At 49.0% G+C, this 20103-nt stretch overlaps 2 protein-coding genes across 5 annotated transcripts in view; both read right to left on the bottom strand.

Moving 5' to 3' along the window:
* HAPLN2 (hyaluronan and proteoglycan link protein 2) overlaps positions 1-20103 on the bottom strand; it is a 117302-nt gene that overhangs the window by 11490 nt on the left and 85709 nt on the right. The gene's annotated exons all lie outside the window — the stretch shown is intronic.
* The window catches only part of PC (pyruvate carboxylase), a 128176-nt gene that overhangs the window by 70311 nt on the left and 37762 nt on the right, over positions 1-20103 (bottom strand). For all 4 annotated transcript variants that reach the window (XM_081967827.1, XM_081967825.1, XM_081967826.1 and 1 more), the window contains exon 3: positions 47-182. In XM_081967827.1, coding sequence (XP_081823953.1) covers positions 47-182 — 136 coding nt within the window. The remainder of the gene's footprint in view (positions 1-46; positions 183-20103) is intronic.

Raw genomic sequence — 20103 nt, 5'->3', positions numbered from 1 at the left:
GGGCAGAAGCAGCTCCCAGCAATCCCAGTTCCCAAGCCCTGCTCACCTCGGTTGGCTACCATCACCTTCTGGATCGGCTTGTATTCTACCCGTGGGGTGCTCAGGAAGGCAGCGGGGTGACGGAAGAGGTGCTGGAGGGCCAAGAAGGGCATCCTGCCCTTGGCACAAGGCAACGGCAGCATCTGTGGGCAAAGAGAGAGAGAGAGAGAGATCAGCCAGTGCTGCTGCTAGGCCTTCAGTTGCAGCTCTAGTTGCAGTTCCAAGATGCAGCTGCAGGGGAGGCCGGGGTGGGGGGTGGGGGTGCAGGAATTAAGGAGCGTGGGAGCACCAGGTGAGGACCTTAAACTCAGTCCCCTCCTCTTTTCAGGAAGTAAATCATGAAATGCTTGTCCAGAGTTAGGCTGTCCCCCATCACAGGTTGAAGAGCAACAAGGCCCCTCCGGCTCCCAGGCAGAAAATGTGAGGCAGATGGAAGCAGGTGTTTCCAAGGATCACTTGGTTGACTCTTTCCGGGTTCTTTTCCAGGATTGTAACAACCAACTTGGGCTTCAGGTGAAGAGGGGGATGCCTTGGTCTGTTGAAAGGTACCTGGGGGGGGGGGGGATCCAGGCTTTTGCCAGCATCATCAGAGGTTGGGCGCCCTGGTCTCCATAGTCCGTCCGTCCCCCAGTTCCTTTCAACAAACCAATGAACACACACACACCCCGCCTTTGCTTGAAGCCCGAGGCTGGCCTTCCATTTCTCTTCCCTTAAAATGGCAGAAAATCATAACACCCCTTTCTGGAGACAGGAGAGTTAGACATACCAAGATATTGGGTACAAAGGGGGGGGGGGGAAAGTGCTCTTGAGCGTACCATTAAAAGTTGCAATGCCACAAGAATCTAGGAAGTTGCATTGGGGGTTGGGGGGGGGGTTGGGTTAGAGAAGCTCATTTTTTTCAGGACACCCATGTGTTCCAACAAATAAGCAAACTCCTTAGCTACCAACCTGCGTTAGCGCATTATTCTTTAATTGACAGTGTGTATGTAAGTGTATTTAAATACAGATCTTGGTTAGCTCAGTAATTCCATACCAGAGGAAGCAAATCAATTTCAGTTCATGTTCAGATTTTCAACATTTTGTTGAGAAGTTTCTCAAATTCCTGCTCTGGGCCACGTGACTGACCCAGCCAAGAACTTGCCAAAGCCCCTGCACCTTCCCCTTCCCTCCCCCGTGCGCGTTGCGGGGGCTCCAAAACCAGGGAGGGGTTGATTGGTGCTGCTTTGCAAGCCTCTGCCTCTTTCCCAATTAGGAAGATTAAAGTATGCAGGAAAGAAAGTATGCAAATTAGCACTATTTGGATAATTTATTTCATGACACAGAATCTGCCTTTCCTTGGCACAGAGCTTGAATTACAGAGCTTGAATTGACGCAAGGCTAACAATATCTTAAGTGCAAAATAAATAAAATGTTTTCTAGAATTTGCGGATGGGGCATAAAAATACTATCCGCTTCAAAAACAGGAGTGGGGGACAGATGCCTGGAATTCTGCAGTGCTCCAATTCATTTAATTTGAGTGTTGAATTGTATACATTTTTCTATACACTCAGCTATAAAAACTATCCCATAGGAATTCACAGAAAATGCTACAATGATAAGAACAGTACCACACAACCACCAGGAGTAGCTTTTGGGAAATAGTCAACTGAGGTGCTCAAAGCAGGCTTGCAGGCAGTTGGGAGGAAGGGACCCAAGGAAGGGATGCGAAGGGTTGGCTAACAACCTGAAAGCAAGAACAAAGAGGAATGGGGCAGAAGTCAGCCACAGTTGCGAAGAATACAAATAAGTTTTCTGGATCTGGAAAGCAAAGGACCAAGAGCCCAGGACCAGTTGCTCAGTGGATGTGGCCAAACACTGGCCAGCAGGGAGGGGGGAAAGGCAGCAGCTGCTCCACTGAACTGCTCCAGCTCGTCCTTCTTCTCCTTCAAAAGACTTGAGAAGAAAGGCAGAAGGAGGGAGGGAGACTGAGCAGAGGAGACCTCTTGAGACCATAAAGCATTGCCTGAGAAAGTGGAGAAATACTGGGTGACTGGAGGAAGAAAAGAAACGCTGTTGATCTTCTAACAGCTCGAAAGACAAATAAAAATTTAAATGATCTTGTTAGGACAGAGAAATAGGCCGAACATAATAGAGTGAAATTTCAACTAGGCCACAGAGGTGAAGGGAACCAAGAGAATCACAACTGATTGTTACATTAAATGAGAGTGGGCTGTGGCTGCAAAGCAAAGCAAAATTAGGCAATTTTGGTGGCATCCAAAACAAAGGCAGTTTCTGCATCACAGGAATCAATTCTTTCACGTGACTCTAGTTGGGGGGAAAAGCATCTTGAGGGCTACTTCCGGTTCAGAGCCCCAGACGTGGAGGAAGGTTCTATAAAGCTGGAAGACGTACGAAGTCTTACCAGAAAGCACGTCCTCTCCACAGAAAGAGCCTCCCAGAGGGTGCCTGAGGGAGGGTCTCTGCATGGCCAGACAGTCTCTCATCTCTCTTCTGCCAGAGGACAGAGTAATGGAGAATTAGGGGACGGGAAGGCAGGTTCTAATGAAATATTGAGAGGGGAGGAGGGAAGAACCAGGGGGGAAACCCTGGATCCCAGTTCATTGGATCTGCACTGACTATCAAGTTGGACTCCTCGAGGGCTGATCGGGTGCCTTCCAACAGAGCCGCTCTCTTTGCTTCTCTTGCTCCTGTCCAGCCACCGCATAGCCCACTCCCTTCCCTGGGCCACTCTGGTGCTCTCCAGCTTGACCACCACTCACTCTGACTGGGTCTGAGACGCCCAGGGACTCCATCTGGGCAGAACCTGGTGTAGGATTGCCTCGGGCATCCTTAGAAACAATCTGGGGCCATGTTGTATCACCTGGTCCCTCGCTTTGGCTGCTCTAGCCAATCAGGCCTCCCTAAGCCTCGCAAAGCTGCTTCTCCAGCCTGGTTGCCAAGAGAGGCCCTGTGGCAGGTTCCCTGCCTTTTGAGGCTACAGAATGCCAAGCGGGCACGGCGGGCCCTCTTTATGGAATGATCCAGGGAGGCAGCCCCTGCTTTTTGAAACGGAGACAGATGTGGCCGTGTCTGGCTGGGCAAACGCAGCACCCCACGACCCTCCGAGAATACAGTGGAACCCCCGTCCTGGCTGTCCTCAACCAGGCCCTTGCGTCTCATCAGCCCTTCAGAGCCCAAGGGGTCCAAAACCAGCGGTCAGGCCTATAGTTATGTTTCTTTTAGGATCTTTGGCCTGCCACACTTTCTTATAACCAGCTTGTTGAGAGACACGCAGACACGAAGCCACCCCCAGGGTTGGCTTCCCACACCCCATACACTAAGTACAGCCAATGGTTCTGTGATCAGCCTCCACTACTTTCTGCAGATTTCAACATGTTTACATTGGTTGCAGTCTCTAAACCAGGGGTGTCAAACTCAAGACCTGGGGGCCGGATCCAGCTCGTGGGGTGCTTAGTTCTGGCCCACAAGGCTGCCCTAGAAACAGTGAAGAATGGCCTTCAGAGTTTCTGCCAGCAAAAATGGAGCCGTCGCAACTGAAAATAGAGCTCGCGAGGGCTGCAGGCAGCATTCCCAACTCCATTTTTGCTGGCAGAGGGTTGCAGGAGACCGTTGTAGCCGAAATGGAGCTCGGGAGCCCCCCAAAGTCAAACAGAACCTCGATGCGGCCCTCGGGGTGGTGGTGGTGAAGTTTTCCGGAATGGATGACAGACACTGAATTTCTGCCTCCTCCAGACCATCTCAGAGAATGGTTCTAAAAAAAATATAACATCCATCTAGATTATGAAATTTGAGAGATTTTGAAAAGTGAATTATTTCCCTTGCCTTTCTCCTGAAGATTGGACTGTATTTGATTTGGAATTGGACATTTTTTCAGAGGAGCTTTGAGCCTCAGCGTTTGTTTAAAGACTTGAGCGGCCTTTGAGGGCAGACGGGATAGGAAGGCAGTCTGAGAAAGAAAGAATTTGGAGAGAGTTTAAAGGAGTATAGCTGAGAAGATAATAGCTGATTTATGAGTTTACTGTGAAGGCCCATTATTCCCTTTTTCCAGTCAAAGGGTCGAGCCTTGGAGAAATTAGATATTTTTAAGACACAGATTGGATGAGGTGTGTATAGTAAAGTTAACTGCTGCCATTGGATTTATTTAGTTTTATTAAGTTGCATTCTCGGGGCTAAGTTGATAAAGATGAGATGAAGACGAAGGAGGAAGTGACGTTTATGGACTGTAAAACTCTTAAAAGGTCAAGAGCTCCTTCGGATGGCTGGATGTCAAAACGTACCAAAAGGGTGGAAAGTGTTCGGCAAAGACCCAGACTCAGACCTTCAGGATTATGCCTGATCCATGTTGGAAAAGATTTAGAAATGGAAGTGAGGGAAAAAAATCATCACCTGAGAAATCACTGACTCAATCAGACAAATTTGATATTCTCTTGCAAGAATTAAGAGAAATGAATAAAAATATGAAGGAGGATTTGAAATTAATAAATGATAAAATGGACAATATGGATATAACAACAACAAATTTGGTGAAACAAAGTCAGGATATGACACAAAATATTATAGAAGTGAAGACTCAGATTGGAGAACATGATAGAGTGTTAAAAAGCTGCATCAGGTGAAAAAGGATTTGATTGATATACAGGACCGTCAGCGCTGCTCAAATTTACGGATCTTTACCTTTACCTTTTATTTCGATTTTTATACCGCCCCCTCTCCCCAAAGGGACTCGGGGCGGTGTACAGTCAAGTGAAATAGATAAAATAGACATGGATATCTGGAGAAAAGTGAAGAAAATGAAGCAAAGTTGATCCAAGGAGTATTGCACCGGGCTACCTCGATCCTCCCAGATGTCCCCTTTACAAGATACAATATTGATACAATACAGAGAGTCGGCCCAAAAAGATCAGGAAGAAAATATCCGAGAGACATAGTGGCAAGATTTTGAACTTACGAAAAACAACAACAACTGATGTGTGAATTATGAAATATGGCGATGAGCGTGTTTTGGGGTCAACAGATACAAGTTTTTAAGTATCTTAAGACTTTACAATGGAGGTGAGAGATGCATCAAGTTTGTCAAATTATGAAGAAAAACAATATTATTTATAGTTGGGGCTATCCAGTTTTTTTTTTTTTTAGATTTCCATATGGTGGAAGATTTTATAGGGTTGAAACAAAGGAGGAGGTGATGGAGAAATTAAGGGAGTTCGGAATCATCAATAGAGAAGAGTTCACAGAGCAGATGCAGAAAAAGAATGAGATGTCACAATTCTCAAGAAGGAAGATGGAGAAGAAGAAGAAGATAGAAGATCTACAGGCGAAAGGGAGGCTGGATGAAGCAACAGGAGTTACAAGTTCACTGTAGAGATAGCATATAAATATTTGTAGTACTTATATCAAGGGATATGGATTATAACATATGCTTGGGTGTAAAAATAGAGTAAAGATGGGTGAAGGGGGGGGGGGTAGAGTGGGCGACCGAAGTCCGTGTATGGATGGCTCCTCTTTCCTGCAGGCGGAGAGGAGGAAGATCTCCTGAAGAAGAGAAGGGGAGCGTTATGTATGTTTATGGTGGGTAAGAGGTTATTTACATTTTGGGGTAATAAGTATACTGTGCAGTTTTAGTTTTGCAAGATTTATGTTAGAGCACAAATGGAGACCAAAGGGAATATGTAATATGAGGAATAGATGGGGAAATGATGCCGCTTTATAATGCCTTGGTGAGGCCACACTTGGAATACTGCATTCAGTTCTGGTCGCCACGATGTAAAAAAAGGTTGTTGAGACTCTAGAAAGAGTGCAGAGAAGAGCAAGAAAGATGATTAGGGGACTGGAGACTAAAACATATGAGGAACGGTTGCAGGAACTGGGTATGTTTAGCTTAAGAGAAAGAAGGACCAGGGGTGACATGATAGCAGTGTTCCAATATCTCAGGGGTTGCCACAAAGAAGAGGGAGTCAAACTATTCTCCAAGGCACCTGAGGACAGAACAAGAAGCAATGGGTGGAAACTAATCAAGGAGAGAAGCAACTTAGAAGTGAGGAGAAATTTCCTGACAGTTAGAACAATTAATCAGTGGAACAGCTTGCCTCCAGAAGTTGTGAATGCCCCAACACTGGAAGTCTTTAAGAAGATGTTGGATAGCTATTTGTCTGAAACGGTATAGGGTTTCCTGCCTAGGCAGGGGGTTGGACTAGAAGACCTCCAAGGTCCCTTCCAACTCTACTATTGTATTATAAATTGTTGAAGGAAGCTACATGGAATGTACATGGCTTGGGGGGGGGGGATATAAATGAGAATTGAAAAATCAATTAACAAAGAGAAAATAGGTATTGTATTCTTACAAGAAACACATCGAAAGAAAGACGGGATGAGTGAACTGGGCTGATGTATATGAAAAGGCATTTGGTACCTCAAAAGCAAGAGGGGGAGCAATCATTGTAACTAAAAGATGTGAATTTATTATGAAGACTATAAAAAGGGATGTTTTGGAAAGATTTCTTATAATGCAAAGATTGATTTATGGACAAGAGGTTACCTTAGCAAACTTGTATGCACCTAATATAAATCAAAGAGAGTTTTATAATAGGGTATATAAAGAAATAGAAGAAGTCAAAAAATGTTATGTGATAATGGCAGGCAATTATAATATGGTTATGGATAGTGGAAATGACAAATCCAATCCATCAAAAGCGGAAACAAAGCATAATAATACAGATTTAAGAAAATTTCTTAATAGAAATAGATTGAAAGATGTCTGGAGAGAACTATATGGTAATAAAAGAGTTATACATATTTTTTCTGGTAGACATAAAAATTTAACAAGTATAGACTATATATTTGTAACACTGGAAATATCATCTAAAATAATGAGAAGATAAAAAATAATTAAAGTATCTCATCATGCAATGGTAACTATCGATATGGAAATAGATTGTGATTATAAACAGGCAAGTAGATGGGAGAATGGATTTGAGAATTTTTTAAAATAAAGAGCTTTTAGGAAAAAATGGAAAGGGAATTAAAAGAAATAAGGACTATAAATGAAGAGGGAGGTAGTAATACAGGTGTAATATGGGATGCAATCAGAGGTGGGTTCCTACCGGTTCGCACGGCATACTCGCCACACCCCCAAACAGGTTCCCTGGTCACCACGACATCCTTTTTTAAAAACATTTTTAATGATCTGCGCATACAAGCCACTATGCACGCGCAAAGCAAGCACATGGGCGCAAATCGCCTGTGCCTCGAGCCAGCAGTAATGCCAGCAGAAACCCACTCCTGGATGCAACGAAAGCAGTCGTGCGAGGTTTAGGGATAAAATACTCTTATGAAGTAAAAAAATAAAGAGAGAAATATATAGAGTGCTTGGAGGAGGAAATTAGGGAACTAGAGAGCAAATATATCGAAAGTAGAGAAAATAAGATTATGTTAGAACTATCAGCTAAAAGAAAAGAGTTGCAAAATATTCAGACAGGACAGGTTCAGAGAAATCTAATATACTTAAAAAGGGAATTTTATGAAAGCAGTAATAATAATTCTGGAATGTTGTCCAGAGCCACGCAAGCTAAAAAGGCGAAAAGCCTGGTTGGAGTAATAAAGAACGACAAGGGGGAAAGATGTAATATGATGAGAGAAAAATTGTTGATATTTCATAAATTCTTTGAAAAGCTATATAAGGGAAATAACATAAATGTGAACGAAAGTCAGGCAAATATAAAGAAGTATTTAAATTGTAAAATTCAAGAAAATGATAAAGAAATAATGGAATCACCAATAGAAGAAAAGGAAATAGTGGAAGTTATTAATAAAGTGAAAATGCCAGGGTTAAGTGGATTAGGTGCAGAATATTATAAAAATTTCAAAGGGCTATCTATTGGTGCCGAAGATGAAGATAGTGTTTAATAAAACAATGGAAAGGGAAAACGTTCCATGCTCCTGGAAGCAATCCTTGATAATACTGATAGCAAAACCAGGTAAATATCATACAAACCCAGGATCACATAGACCAATATCACTTATTAATCAGGACGCTAAGATTTTGACAGCAGTATTGGCAAATAGATTAAATATATTTATAGAGAATTATATTAAAAACAACCAGTGTGGATTTATAAGAGGCCGACAAATGTCAGATATAGTAAGAAGGGTATTAAACATAGATCGTTATATAAAGAATCAAAAATTAAAGTCAGGTATATTAGCATTAGATGCATTTAAGGCCTTTAAATACATCTTAAGGCCCTTAAGGTGGGCTAGCCTGAAAAGGATCCAAGATATACGTTCTTGCCAGTTTGAAGCTAGACGTGCTACAACGAAGCCATGATGCAAAGCTAGGCGGCCACTTTGGATTCCTAAAGACGCTCCATCTCGCCAGACTCAGAATTTTGGTGGCCTAAGATGAAAACCGAAGTGGAAGACTACATGAAAAGTGTCCCCCATGCCGCTGAGGTGGCTGCACTCCAAGTGGAGTGGGTTGTGATGCGACCCGGAGGAGATTGTGACTGCAAGGAGTAGGACTTTGAAATGCAGGCCCAGATCCACCTGCCCAACAGTGAAGCCGATGCCTTGCGCCCCATAGTGTCTGGTTGAAATGAAGGAAAAAGGAAGATGTTCTGTGGAGATAGACGTGGAGCGCTCGTCGTACATCCAGCATGTGCCACCTACATTCAAGACAGTGGGCAGGATCTGGGCAGAAATTCGGTAAAACCAATTCTTGAGAGCAGTGAAATTTAGAGTTCACCTTCAGGATGACGGGCCCAGGGTAGGGGCGGTGGGGTAGCGATAATCATCCAGGAAGATTTGGCTCCAAGAGAATTCACTGTGTCGCAGACATCTGGTTGTGAGTCTCTGGGTGTGAAATGGGGCCCAGGGAGTCAGTTGGGTCTGTTGATAGTATACCTGGCTCCCCGCCATACATCAACGGCCCTGCCCGGACTCCTCGAGCTGATCGCGGAGATGGCGGTTGAGACCCCCAAGTTATTAGTGATGGGGGATTTCAATCTGCCGTCGACGGGAGAGGCATCCGAGGCAGCCCGGGAATTCATGGCTTCCATGACAGCCATGGATCTGACTCAAGTAGTTCGGGACCCCACACACGAAAGAGGCCACATACTGGATCTTGTGTTTGTCTCCGACCAGTGGACGAGTGATCTGGGAAGAGGGAATTTAGTCATCACGCCCCTGTCATGGTCAGATCACTCACTTCTCCAACTGGACTTCCCTGGCGCTACTCCCCGCCGCGGGGAGGCGGAACCAGACGGTCCCAGATGGTTCCGCCCCAGGCGTCTGATGGAACCAGATAGGTTCCAGGCGGAGCTTGGGCCACCTCCTGCAGACCTGTCCCGCTCCCGGGCGGAGGACCTGGTGGCCGCCGCGTGGAACAGCGTGGCCGCCGGGGCCTTGGACCGGGTTGCGCCGTTGCGGCCTCTCCGATGGCAACGATCGACCCGGGCCCCCTGGTTTAACGGGGAGCTAAGGGCGATGAAACGCCACAGGAGACGCCTAGAGAACAAGTGGAGATCCTCCCGCTCCGAATCCGATCGAACACAGGTAAGAGCCTACTTAAGGACCTACCATGTGGCAATAAGGGTGGCCAAACGTCAATATTGTTCCACCCTTATAGCATCCGCAGAGAACCACCCTGCCGCCCTGTTTCGGGTGACCCGCTCCCTGCTATCGCAGGAACAGCGGGACCCCCATTGCAGGGCAGGGCAGAGGAGTTTGGGGAATACCTGCAGGATAAAATTGATCAGATCCGGAGGGGGTGGACCCACTCCAGTACTCCAGAGGGGGCGTCCGAGGCTAGTCTTGAGATTCCACGCTGGGAGGAGTTTGACCCTGTTGTCACCGAAGATTTGGACAGGTTGCGCGGGCGACTGCGAGCCACCACATGTTTATTGGACCCGTGTCCCTCATGGTTGGTACTGGCTTCCTGGGAGGGTTCACGAGGCTGGCTACTGGGACTGGTGAACGCTTCGTTGGGTGAGGGCCTTTTACCAACCGCCTTGAAAGAGGCGGTGGTGAGATCCCTGCTCAAGAAGCCTTCTCTGGACCCAATGGAGCTAGCAAATTATCGTCCTGTCTCCAACCTTCCTTTTTTAGCGAAGGTTGTTGAGAGTGTGGTGGCTCAGCAGTTCCTGCGTCACCTGGAGGAAGATGATTATCTAGACCCGCGCCAGTCCGGCTTCCGGCCCGGTCACAGCACGGAGACGGCCTTGGTCGCGTTGGTGGATGATCTCTGGAGGGCAAAGGATGGGGGTTGTTCCTCCATCCTTGTCCTATTAGACCTCTCGGCGGCTTTCGATACCATCGACCATGGTATCCTATTGCGCCGTCTGGAGGGGTTGGGGATCGGGGGCACCGTATTGCGGTGGTTCCGCTCCTACCTCTCTGGCCGGACGCAATGTGTGTTGACAGGGGAGCAGAGGTCGACCCCGAGGCCCCTTACTTGTGGGGTCCCACAGGGGTCGATCCTCTTGCCTCTCCTGTTCAACACATATATGAAACCGCTGGGCGAGATCATCCGTGGTTTTGGGGTGAGATATCATCTGTACGCTGATGACACTCAGCTGTACATTTCCACCCCAAACCACCCCAACGAGGCTGTTGAAGTGATGTCCCGTTGTCTGGAAGCCGTGTGGGTCTGGATGGGTGACAACAGGCTCAGGCTCAACCCCTCCAAGACAGAGTGGCTGTGGCTTCCGGCACCCCGGTACAACCAGCACATTCCATCGCTGGCCATCGGGGATGAACAATTAGCCCCGGTGGAACGGGCACGCAATTTGGGCGTCCTCCTTGATGCCCGGCTGGCTATGGAAGATCATGTGGCAGCCGTGGCGAGGGGGACGTTCCACCAGGTTCGCCTGGTGCGCCAATTGCGACCCCTTTTGGACCGGGAGGCCTTGCACACAGTCACTCACGCGCTGGTGACGTCTCGCCTGGACTACTGTAATGCTCTCTACATGGGGCTCCCCTTGAGGTGCACCCGGAGGCTGCAGTTGGTCCAGAATGCAGCTGCGCAGGTAATTATGGGGAGATCGAGGTTCTCCCATATAACACCGCTCCTGCGCGAGCTGCACTGGCTTCCTGTGGCCTACCGGGTGCGCTTCAAGGTGTTAGTTACCATCTTCAAAGCGCTCCATGGCATAGGGCCTAGTTACCTGCGGGATCGTGTCCTGCCCCATACATCCCTGCGGCCCATTCGCTCACACAGAGAGGGTCTCCTCCGGGTGCCGTCCTCTAGAGATTGTCAGAGGGCGGTGCCCAGGAGTAGGTCCTTCTCTGTGGCGGGCCCTACCCTTTGGAACGACCTCCCCCCAGACATTAGAACAACAACTGATCTCCACTCCTTCGGCAGTAAACTGAAGACCCACCTGTTTCGGCTAGCCGGCCTGGCATAACTCGACAACTTATCCACCCCTAGGTCATTTTTAATTGTTAATTTTAGTTTTTAAACTATTAATGTTATTGAGGTTTTAACCTTTTTCAGCATTGTAATTATTTATTTTTTACCTCCTCTGTATGACACTGTGTTGACTGTTGCTTGTGTACGTCGCCCCGAGTCCCTGTGGGGAGAGGGGGCGACTAATAAGTTTAAATAAATAAATAAAATAAATAAATAATAAATGACGGATCGACTCTCAAGACGACTCTGTCTGCATGAAAAATGCACAGGTGTTGCCTGACAGGTAGGGCCACCAGTTCCGATATCATCCTTGCTGAGATGATTGCCACCAAGAAGACCACCTTCTGAGACAGGGACATCAGCGACGATTCCATCAACAGCTCGAATGACGGACCTGTGAATTCCTGGAGTACCAAGGGCAAATCCCAGGATGGATACCGATGAATGGCAGGAAGTCGTAGATTTGTGGCCCCTCTCAGAAACCACCTGACCAGTGGATTATGCACCAGGGACGTGCTGGACACAGCACACAACATGGACGAAAGGGCCGCCACCTGCCTCCTAAGAGTGTTGGGAGACAACCCTGTGTTCAAACCTCCTGTAGAAAGTCCAGGACCTGGTGAGTGAGGGCCTGGGAGGGAACGATGTTTTTGGGCCCGCACCAATGATAGAAGGCTTTCCACATGGCATCATAAATGGGATTAGTCGAGGGTCGCCTTGCAGCCTGTATAGTCCTAATGACTGATGGGGAGAGGCCCTCTGCGGTCATTGAGTGCCGCTCAACCTCCAGGCGGTCAATTTGATCCACTGACAATCTGGGTGCCCTACGGATCCCTGAATGCGAAATGTCCTGGAGGGGAGAGATTTGCCACGGAGGTGCCACTGAGAGACTCATGAGGTCCACAAACCATGGGCAACGTGGCCAATAGGGTGCCAGAAATAACAGCTCCGCCCGCTCCTCTAGCAGTTTCCAGATGACCCACTGGATCAGGGAAAACGGCGGGAAGGTGTAGAGGAGACCTGCGGGCCAAGGGTAGCAGAGGGTATCCACTCTTTCTGCCTCCAGTGTCACGTACCTTGCAAAGAATTGAGGGATCTGCCTGTTGCCTCTGGTGGTGAAGAGATCGACCTTTGGAACCCCGAATAACCTGGTCAGGTCTTGGAATTATGATGGGTGAAGAGTCCACTCTGCCTGGTCCACCCGAGTGCGACTCAACCAATCGTCCTTGACATTGTCTGTCCCTGAGATGTGCTCGGCTCGCAATGACAGGAGATGTGATTCTGCCCAGAGCCCCAGGCATTTGACCTCCTTCATGAGAAGTGTGGAATGGGTCCCACCCTGTCAATTGATGTGAGCCTTCGCCGTCATGTTGTCCATGAGGATCAACACATGCTTGCCTTCTACTGCCCTCTGAAGGCGAATCAGTCTGAGACATATCGCCCACAGCTCCATGGTATACTTGATGGTATGTTGAAATTTGGCTTGGGACCACTGACCTTGAGCCACCTCCGTCACCGAGTGTATGCCCCACCCGAATAGACTGGCATCCGTGGGGATTGTCACACGAGAGGGGTCCTGGAAGAGCAACCCCTTTGTGATGGCTGGAGACTCCCACCAGGCTAGGGATCTGGTCACATCTGGAGGGATCAGAATGGCGACTGAAGAACAGCTGCTGCCGTCCTTCTGATGCGGAAGGAGGAGTCACTGAAGAGGTCTGCTGTGTAGTCTGGCCCAGGGCACTATGGAGAACCAGGAGACCATCTTGCCCAGGAGTTGAGAGAGCAGCAACAGCTGGACTCGATGGGACCTCCGCACTTGTTGGACCAGGGCCCTGAGACTGTCCTGTCATTCTCTCAACTGGTAGACCCTGACTTCTCTGTTGTCCCATCAGAGCCCCTAAATGGAGAATGTGAGTGGTCGGGACCAGCTGGCTTTTTGACAGGTTTATAGAAAACCCGTGATCCCTCAAGGTCAGCAGAGTGACCTCTCGGTCTCGTTGTGCCTGACTGGGGGACCTGGACAACAGGAGGATGTCATCCAGGTAGTATATTATCCTGCTCGGGCGTGATCAAAAGTGGGCCGCCACCACTGCCAGCAGCTTGGTAAACACTCTGGGTGCTGCGGATTGGCCGAATGGAAGGGCCCTTCCTAAATCTTCTCTTTATCAGTTTTCTGTTTTCAAGGCGGGATTCTTACTCCCCGTTTTAGAATCTGTCTCTAGCTGAGGAAAAGATGTAGATGAGGGTTCAGTGTTAAGGAGTGTATGTTTCTTCTTAGCGGCCTTCTGGTGACCAATTCACAGTTCTTGCTCTTATTCCTGTGCTTTTCTGGCAAAGGAGCTTCTAGGCCATCATTTTCCTCTGATAGGGAAAATGTCCTGTGCTCCAAATTCCTGTTAACTGATTCCTTTTCAAGCCGAGTGGCTTGAAAAATTAAAGTTTTAGCAATTTAGAATTTTTGGGAGCCTCTTTCTCTAACAAAAGTGCTTCCGTTAACTCTTCCAACTCTTCCTTTCTCTGGGTGAATCTCTCTTTTCGGTGGATCCATTCCAGATCCACCCGGGGTGCCAAACCCTCAGTCATTCCTTCTGAAAGAGCCTGCAGACAGAATAGAATAGATCTTGGCCTCAATTGTCTTCTCAGAGCCATGGACAAAGCATGCAATAAGGCTTGTAAAAATTGGTAGCAATTTCCCTCAGTGGTGATTAGAGGCCTAGAAAAAGAACCAGCGAAACAGGAGCAGCAAGAATAGCCCTTTGATGGACTGACCAAAACTTTTAGTATGATCTCTCAGACAGCCTGAGGAACTGGAGAAAGGCCAGGCCATTGGAGTAGAGTAAACTAGCAGAGAGGCAATCTGAGAATGGGGATTATTCTAGAGCACCTTGATTCAAGAGAAGGATCTGAAAGCCCCTTGGAAATAACAGATTTATTAATTTGTCAAAAATAATCCTAGCCAAAGTAAAATTTTCATCTGGTTTTTCGCTTTTTCATCAAGTATCTAGTTTCTAGGATTGTGGGAATGCTGTGCCTTAATTTCCACAAAGAACTTCAGCAGTCAAATTATAACAGCACAGCACATGTGCCAAACACACAGAGGCATCTCTCTGGGCACCCCAGCTGTTGTCTGTTGCTCTTCCGGTTTCTGCCAGCTGGCCTTCATGTGCAAATGCCCGCCAGAAACCGGAAGACCAGGTGACCGGTGCACTCAGCTTCCCGGCGCACACATGCAGTTGCTAAGTAAATCACTCCAGTGGTTAACTTAGTTACACGGTTGTAAAGTGAAACTGGTTTCTGAATTGGCTTTGCTTGTCAGAAGGGTACAAATGGTGGTCACCTCAGGGTCACTCCATGTCAAGTGGTCTGGGGTTAACCATCTGCTCAACCATCACAGATTTTGATGAAATTTGGTGGGAACATGCACACACATCTCCAATGTACATTGGTAAAGTGTTACATTGGCCAATGCAGTACTTGCGGAAATATAGTCATCTGTTTGACCCCATAGCACAGCCTTCTACAGTATTAGAACTGCCACTCTGGCTTCCAGCCTCCCCGCATGTCCGCTCCAGGGAGCTGCTCTTCCGGTTTCTGGTGATTCCCCTCCCCCACCCCCCCACCCCGCTCTCCCATTTCGATTCCAAAAAGGTATTAAAGAAAGATTCACCCAATTAGCTTCAGACCAAGGGTAACCCTTCCAATGCACTAAGTACTGTAAGCAACCCCTATTCATAATATACATATATATTATGCTGAATTAAATCATTGTCCAAGGCAAAGTAGTCCTTAAAACTCAAATTTAAAATGAATCAGGCATGTTGGCATTATGCTGTTGAAATTTCAACTCTAAGGTACATCCGGTGAATTCCCCAAGTTAAAAGTTCATCATCTATCCCCACACCCCATAATTCATCACATGGTCCAATCTTCATCTTCCACGCTGGCATGTACACCCCTCTTCTTCCGGCCAGGTGTCGAGGTGCGGAGACAAAAGACGACCTTGACACTGGCCTAGTGGATGCACTTGGTTCAAAAGCTCCTCCTCAAACCTTTGTTTAGCTGCACTTAGGAGTTGATGCACTCCTGTGCTGCAAAGGGGTGGATGCAGTGGTGGGATTCAACCCGTGTGCCAAGTGGATGCTCCGCACACATGCTGTGAGTTTGAAAACAGCTCTAAAACTTACTTCTACTGCAGCCCCCGTGAGTAAAACAGCTGAGGAGTGGCAATCCAATCTGCTGCGCCTATCCGCTGGGCTTCAGAGAAAGGAACTAAAGGACAGACTAGCGCAGGGGTGGGCGGGCGGGGTCAACTGATCGCCAGAACTACTGGTTCACCCCAAACTGGTTTGTACTGGCTGAATCCCACCCCTGGGTTGATGGGTAAGCAAAGGCTGCAGACCAGCCAATATGCAAACCTCCCAAGTCTCAACTGCACGTTAGGTGGAGATGGCACCCTGCATGTTGATTGGCTGATCCCACCATGTTTTCTGTTGCTTAAGTGCCCCCTCATTCAGGTTAACATTGGCAGAAATATAAATGCAACAACCACGCATCCGTCTCCGAGGGAGAGACGCACACATGGTTCCCTCTCTCTCTCTCTCTCTCAGGCTTCAGAACACTTCCTCCCGGAGCCTCCCTTCAGCCAGAGGGAAACGCCGGTGAAGCTTCACCCCAGGCCCTTCCTATCGCCTGCAGAGGAAACAGGCTTGCCCAACCTGCAAATGAAACAAAAGGGTTCAACTCCAATGTAAGCACCTGGAAAGGGAGCGGTGGAATTTCACAAGACCAACTGAGAATTTTTTTCTTAGGCCAAAGCAGCAGCAGTCGCAGGCGCAGCAAGATGGCGACCCGGGCAGTAGAGAGCAGCCACATCAGAGGCCGAGGCCGCCAGGAGAAGGCAAGTGCCTTTGTGGTCATTGCGGATGTTGCTTGTGCAGAAATACAGCAGCAGGCCAAGACCTCTTCCCCGTCATTCGGAAAAGCAGGCTGGGGTACCAGGCAGGTTCCAGCTTCTCGCTTTCACTTGAGTTTGGATGCAAATGCAGCTCTGGCCTGGTTAGACGAGCTGTGTGAATGCCGTCCCCTTGCTCCTGAAGCACCCTCACTGGCACTAGGGAAGCTACCTTCAGAGGAAGCCATTTCCAAAACCCAGCTAAGGGGAGAGATCTGCAAACAGAGCCCCTCTGCGCCCCTTGCCCAGGAGGGCCTGAATTCGAATGAGAACTTCTGCCTGTCTCTCTGTTTCCCCTTTCTCTGTCCTTGCCCTTCTCCAGGCCTGGCCAATGCCCCTCAAGCTCCTAACCCCCTTCCATGACACCTGTCCCTGCAAGAAGCCTTTTCCCTCGGGTGGGCTCAGGCCCCAGGGGGAGCATGGCAATTGCCTTCCCCCTCCACTTGCCTCGGAGAGCAAGACCAAGTCAAAATCACAAGGCAAAGGAGGAATCGCAAAGAAGCTGCCCAACTCGGAACCACCCATTAGGAACCACCCAAAGAAGGGGGCCTTTTTGGAAGGGGTATCACCAAGGAAAATGGCATTATCCTTAATTGTTCCACCACCATCATCTGGGGGCCTCTCCCAGTCCAGAGGATAATGGAGGGAAGGACCGGTGCCCCTGTGGGATGTGTGTGTGTGTGTGTGCGCGTGCGTGCGTGCGTGCGTGTGTGTGTGTGTGTAATAAACTACTACAGGGGAAGGTCCTATCCTCCTGCCTCCCAGCTGCAACTAGGGAGCCCGGTTGGCCCAGGAGAGAACAAGGAAAATACAGAAATAGCTCACTTGAAAAAACACAGCAATTTTTTAATTGATGACTTTGCTGCTAAGAATTTTACCAAACACTTTGCAGGCTCTACCTAGGAAGTTGGCTGCACGATTTTTCTAAGAATAAACAAGCAGCAAATACTGACACGGCTTTGTTTGCTGGGTGCAGCCTCAGCAGGAAAAGCAGCTGAAAGGCTGAGGTGACGAGCCAGCCAGCCTCGCTTCCATCCTCAGGGCAGACCAAATGCCTCTCCTTCTCAAATCACGAATGCAAGGGGAGAGGCTTCCCTTTTCCTTTCTTTGGCTTTTAATGATCCAGCAGTGTTTGCAGGGCGAGAGTCCAGCTGGAATCCACCCCTTCACCAAGGAGGTTCAGGGCCGACCGCATCAAAGGCTTAGCAGGCTCCCCCAGAGCCCCACTGACCTGGAGCAGAGAGGCTGCCTCCATACGCACACTGGCTAACTGCAGGGGGGGGGGGCAGAACGGGCAGGGACTTTGCTTCCTAGGTGGGAAACAAGGGAATTCTGAGAGATCCGGACTCAGGCTCTGCTGGGCCAGATTGAAGGAGAGTTCGGACCGCAGGGCTTCTGTCCCTGGCAGGATCTCCAGGAAGGAGTCTCATGGGATCCCCTCCGTTTGACTCCCCTCGTCCAAGCCAACCCCATACCAGAGCAAGCTCTGCTGGTAGGCTGAGCAGAGGTTGAGAGAGGTTTGCGAGAGGTTGCTTTCCTCTCTCAAAGAGCAAACCTTCCCCAGGTGCACAAGCGAAACCCCTCCGGGACTCTTCCTGCCCTCTCCCAGGGCTTTTCCACTTTGCCCAAAGGCTGCAGCAACAGTTCCTCTGCCAGGAATCAAGTCAAGGTGTGTCAACATCTCCCAGGTTGCACAACTCAAGACGTTTCCTTCGCAGCTGTAACCTGAGGGCTGTGGGAAGAGGCAATCTGCAAGGGAATGGGGCGTTGGTTCTTACCTGATACGCCCCTTCTCTGGGCAGGTGGAGACAGCGGTCATGCATGGGTTAACTCAGTCAGTAACCAATAGAACAGAGTCTACCAAAGAGATGTCCTCGCCTCTGAGGAGCATGCTCCCGCTTTTCTTGACGAAGGAGATAAGTAGACTGCTTTGCGCCAAACAATTGCTCTCCATCCTGCAACGTTACAATAGTGCTCCCAGAAAGGGTGGGGATGACCGCTGTCTCCACCTGCCCAGAGAAGGAGCATATCAGGTAAGAACCAACGCCCCATTCTCCTAAGTTGGTGGAGACAGCGGTCATGCATGGGACGTACCAAAGCTGCCCCGGGAGGGGAAAAAACTGGACTAGGAGCTTGAAGAAGGAAGAATGTGCTGAAGGACCCGTCTTCCAAAGGCCGCATCCACCGAAGCAAACCTATCCACCTTATATTGGCGGATAAATGAGGTAGGAGACGACCAGGTAGCCGCCTTGCAGATTTCTTCCACCTAGGCTTGTTGCGTCCACGCCGCCGATGTAGCTGCACTGCGTGTGGAATGAGCCATAATGTTGGAAGGAGGCGTGAGGTGATGTGAGAGGTAAGCCCTTGAGATTGCCGACCTGACCCAACGGCCAATCATAGATGGAGAAGCTTTCAGCCCCTTATTGGTAGGGTGGAAAGAGACGAAGAGAGCTTCGGGGCATCTAAAGGTTGCCATCGTGGCTATGTAGATCTTAAGAGCCCGTCTTACATCTAATGTGTGCCATTTGCGCTCCAGGCTGTGAGGAGGAGCAGGGCAGAAATTTGGAAGAGTGAGGTCCAGAGATCAATGAAATGCCAAGTTGACCTTTGGGAGGGAAGGCGTACAGGAGACTGCGAAGCCACCTGCACCGTAGAGCGTCCGTCCCTTCCACGCCTGGTGTCGTGTAGCGTGACATGTACCTGGGCAGTTGTTTGTTGGACACCGTTGCGAAGAGATCTGGAGTCGGTGTCCCGTACCTGGATGACAGCTGGTGGTAGATGCAACAATTCAGTGCCCACTCTGCTGGGTCGATCGTGTGCGGCTCAACCAGTCTGCCCTGGCATTGTTGGAACCTGAGATGTGTTTGGCGTGGAGAGAGAGAAAGTTGGCTTCCGCCCAGATTCCTAGGCGAAAGGCAGACTCCATGAGAGATACCGCTCTTGTCCCCCCTTGGCAGTTGACGTGCGCCTTGGCTGTCGTGCTGTCGGTCCAAATTAGCACATGTGTGTTGCGAAGAAAGGATTGGAAGTGAAGGAGGGCTAGATGGATGGCCCTCAATTCTAGCCAATTCATACTGTGGGAGAGGTCGGAATCTGACCAAAGACACTGAGCTACTTGATTCTCCAGGTGAGCCCCCCACTCCGTCAAACTCGCGTATGTTGTAACTATGAGATGCAGAGGTTCCCTGAAGAGGGAACCCAGAGTAATGACCGTGGAGATCCACCAGTCTGGAGATTGGAGTACCTCTGGAGTCAAGCTGACCTTCACTAGGGAGCAGCTGCTGTTGGTTTTCTGGAACAGCAGAAGAAACCACTGAAGGCAGCGGCTGTGAAGCCGTGCCCAAGGGATGATGGAGAAGCAAGAGACCATCTTCCCCAGCAGTTGAGACAGCTGGAGAAGAGGGACCCGTTGTCTCCTCCGCACGTCGTTGGCTAAATCCCTGATATTGCTCTGGCGTTCCTGAGACAGGAAGACCTTCCCCTGAGATGAATCGATGAGGGCTCCCAAGTGCACTAGGCGAGAGGTTGGAAGAAAGTGGCTCTTCTCCCGATTGATGGAGAATCCCACCTCCTGAAGCACTCGCAGAGTGTCCTTGAGATCCCGGAGGGCCTGGGTGCGCGACCTGGACAACAAGAGAATGTCGTCCAGGTTGCAAAAGATTTGAATGGGTCTGGCATGCAAGTGGGCTGCCACAACTGACAGGAGTTT

The sequence above is a fragment of the Natrix helvetica genome (assembly GCF_964273705.1).
Source record: "Natrix helvetica genome assembly, chromosome: 16".
Classification (NCBI taxonomy): domain Eukaryota; kingdom Metazoa; phylum Chordata; class Lepidosauria; order Squamata; family Natricidae; genus Natrix; species Natrix helvetica.
Note: the sequence above shows the minus strand (reverse complement) of the source record. Positions and strands in the feature narration are given on the sequence as shown.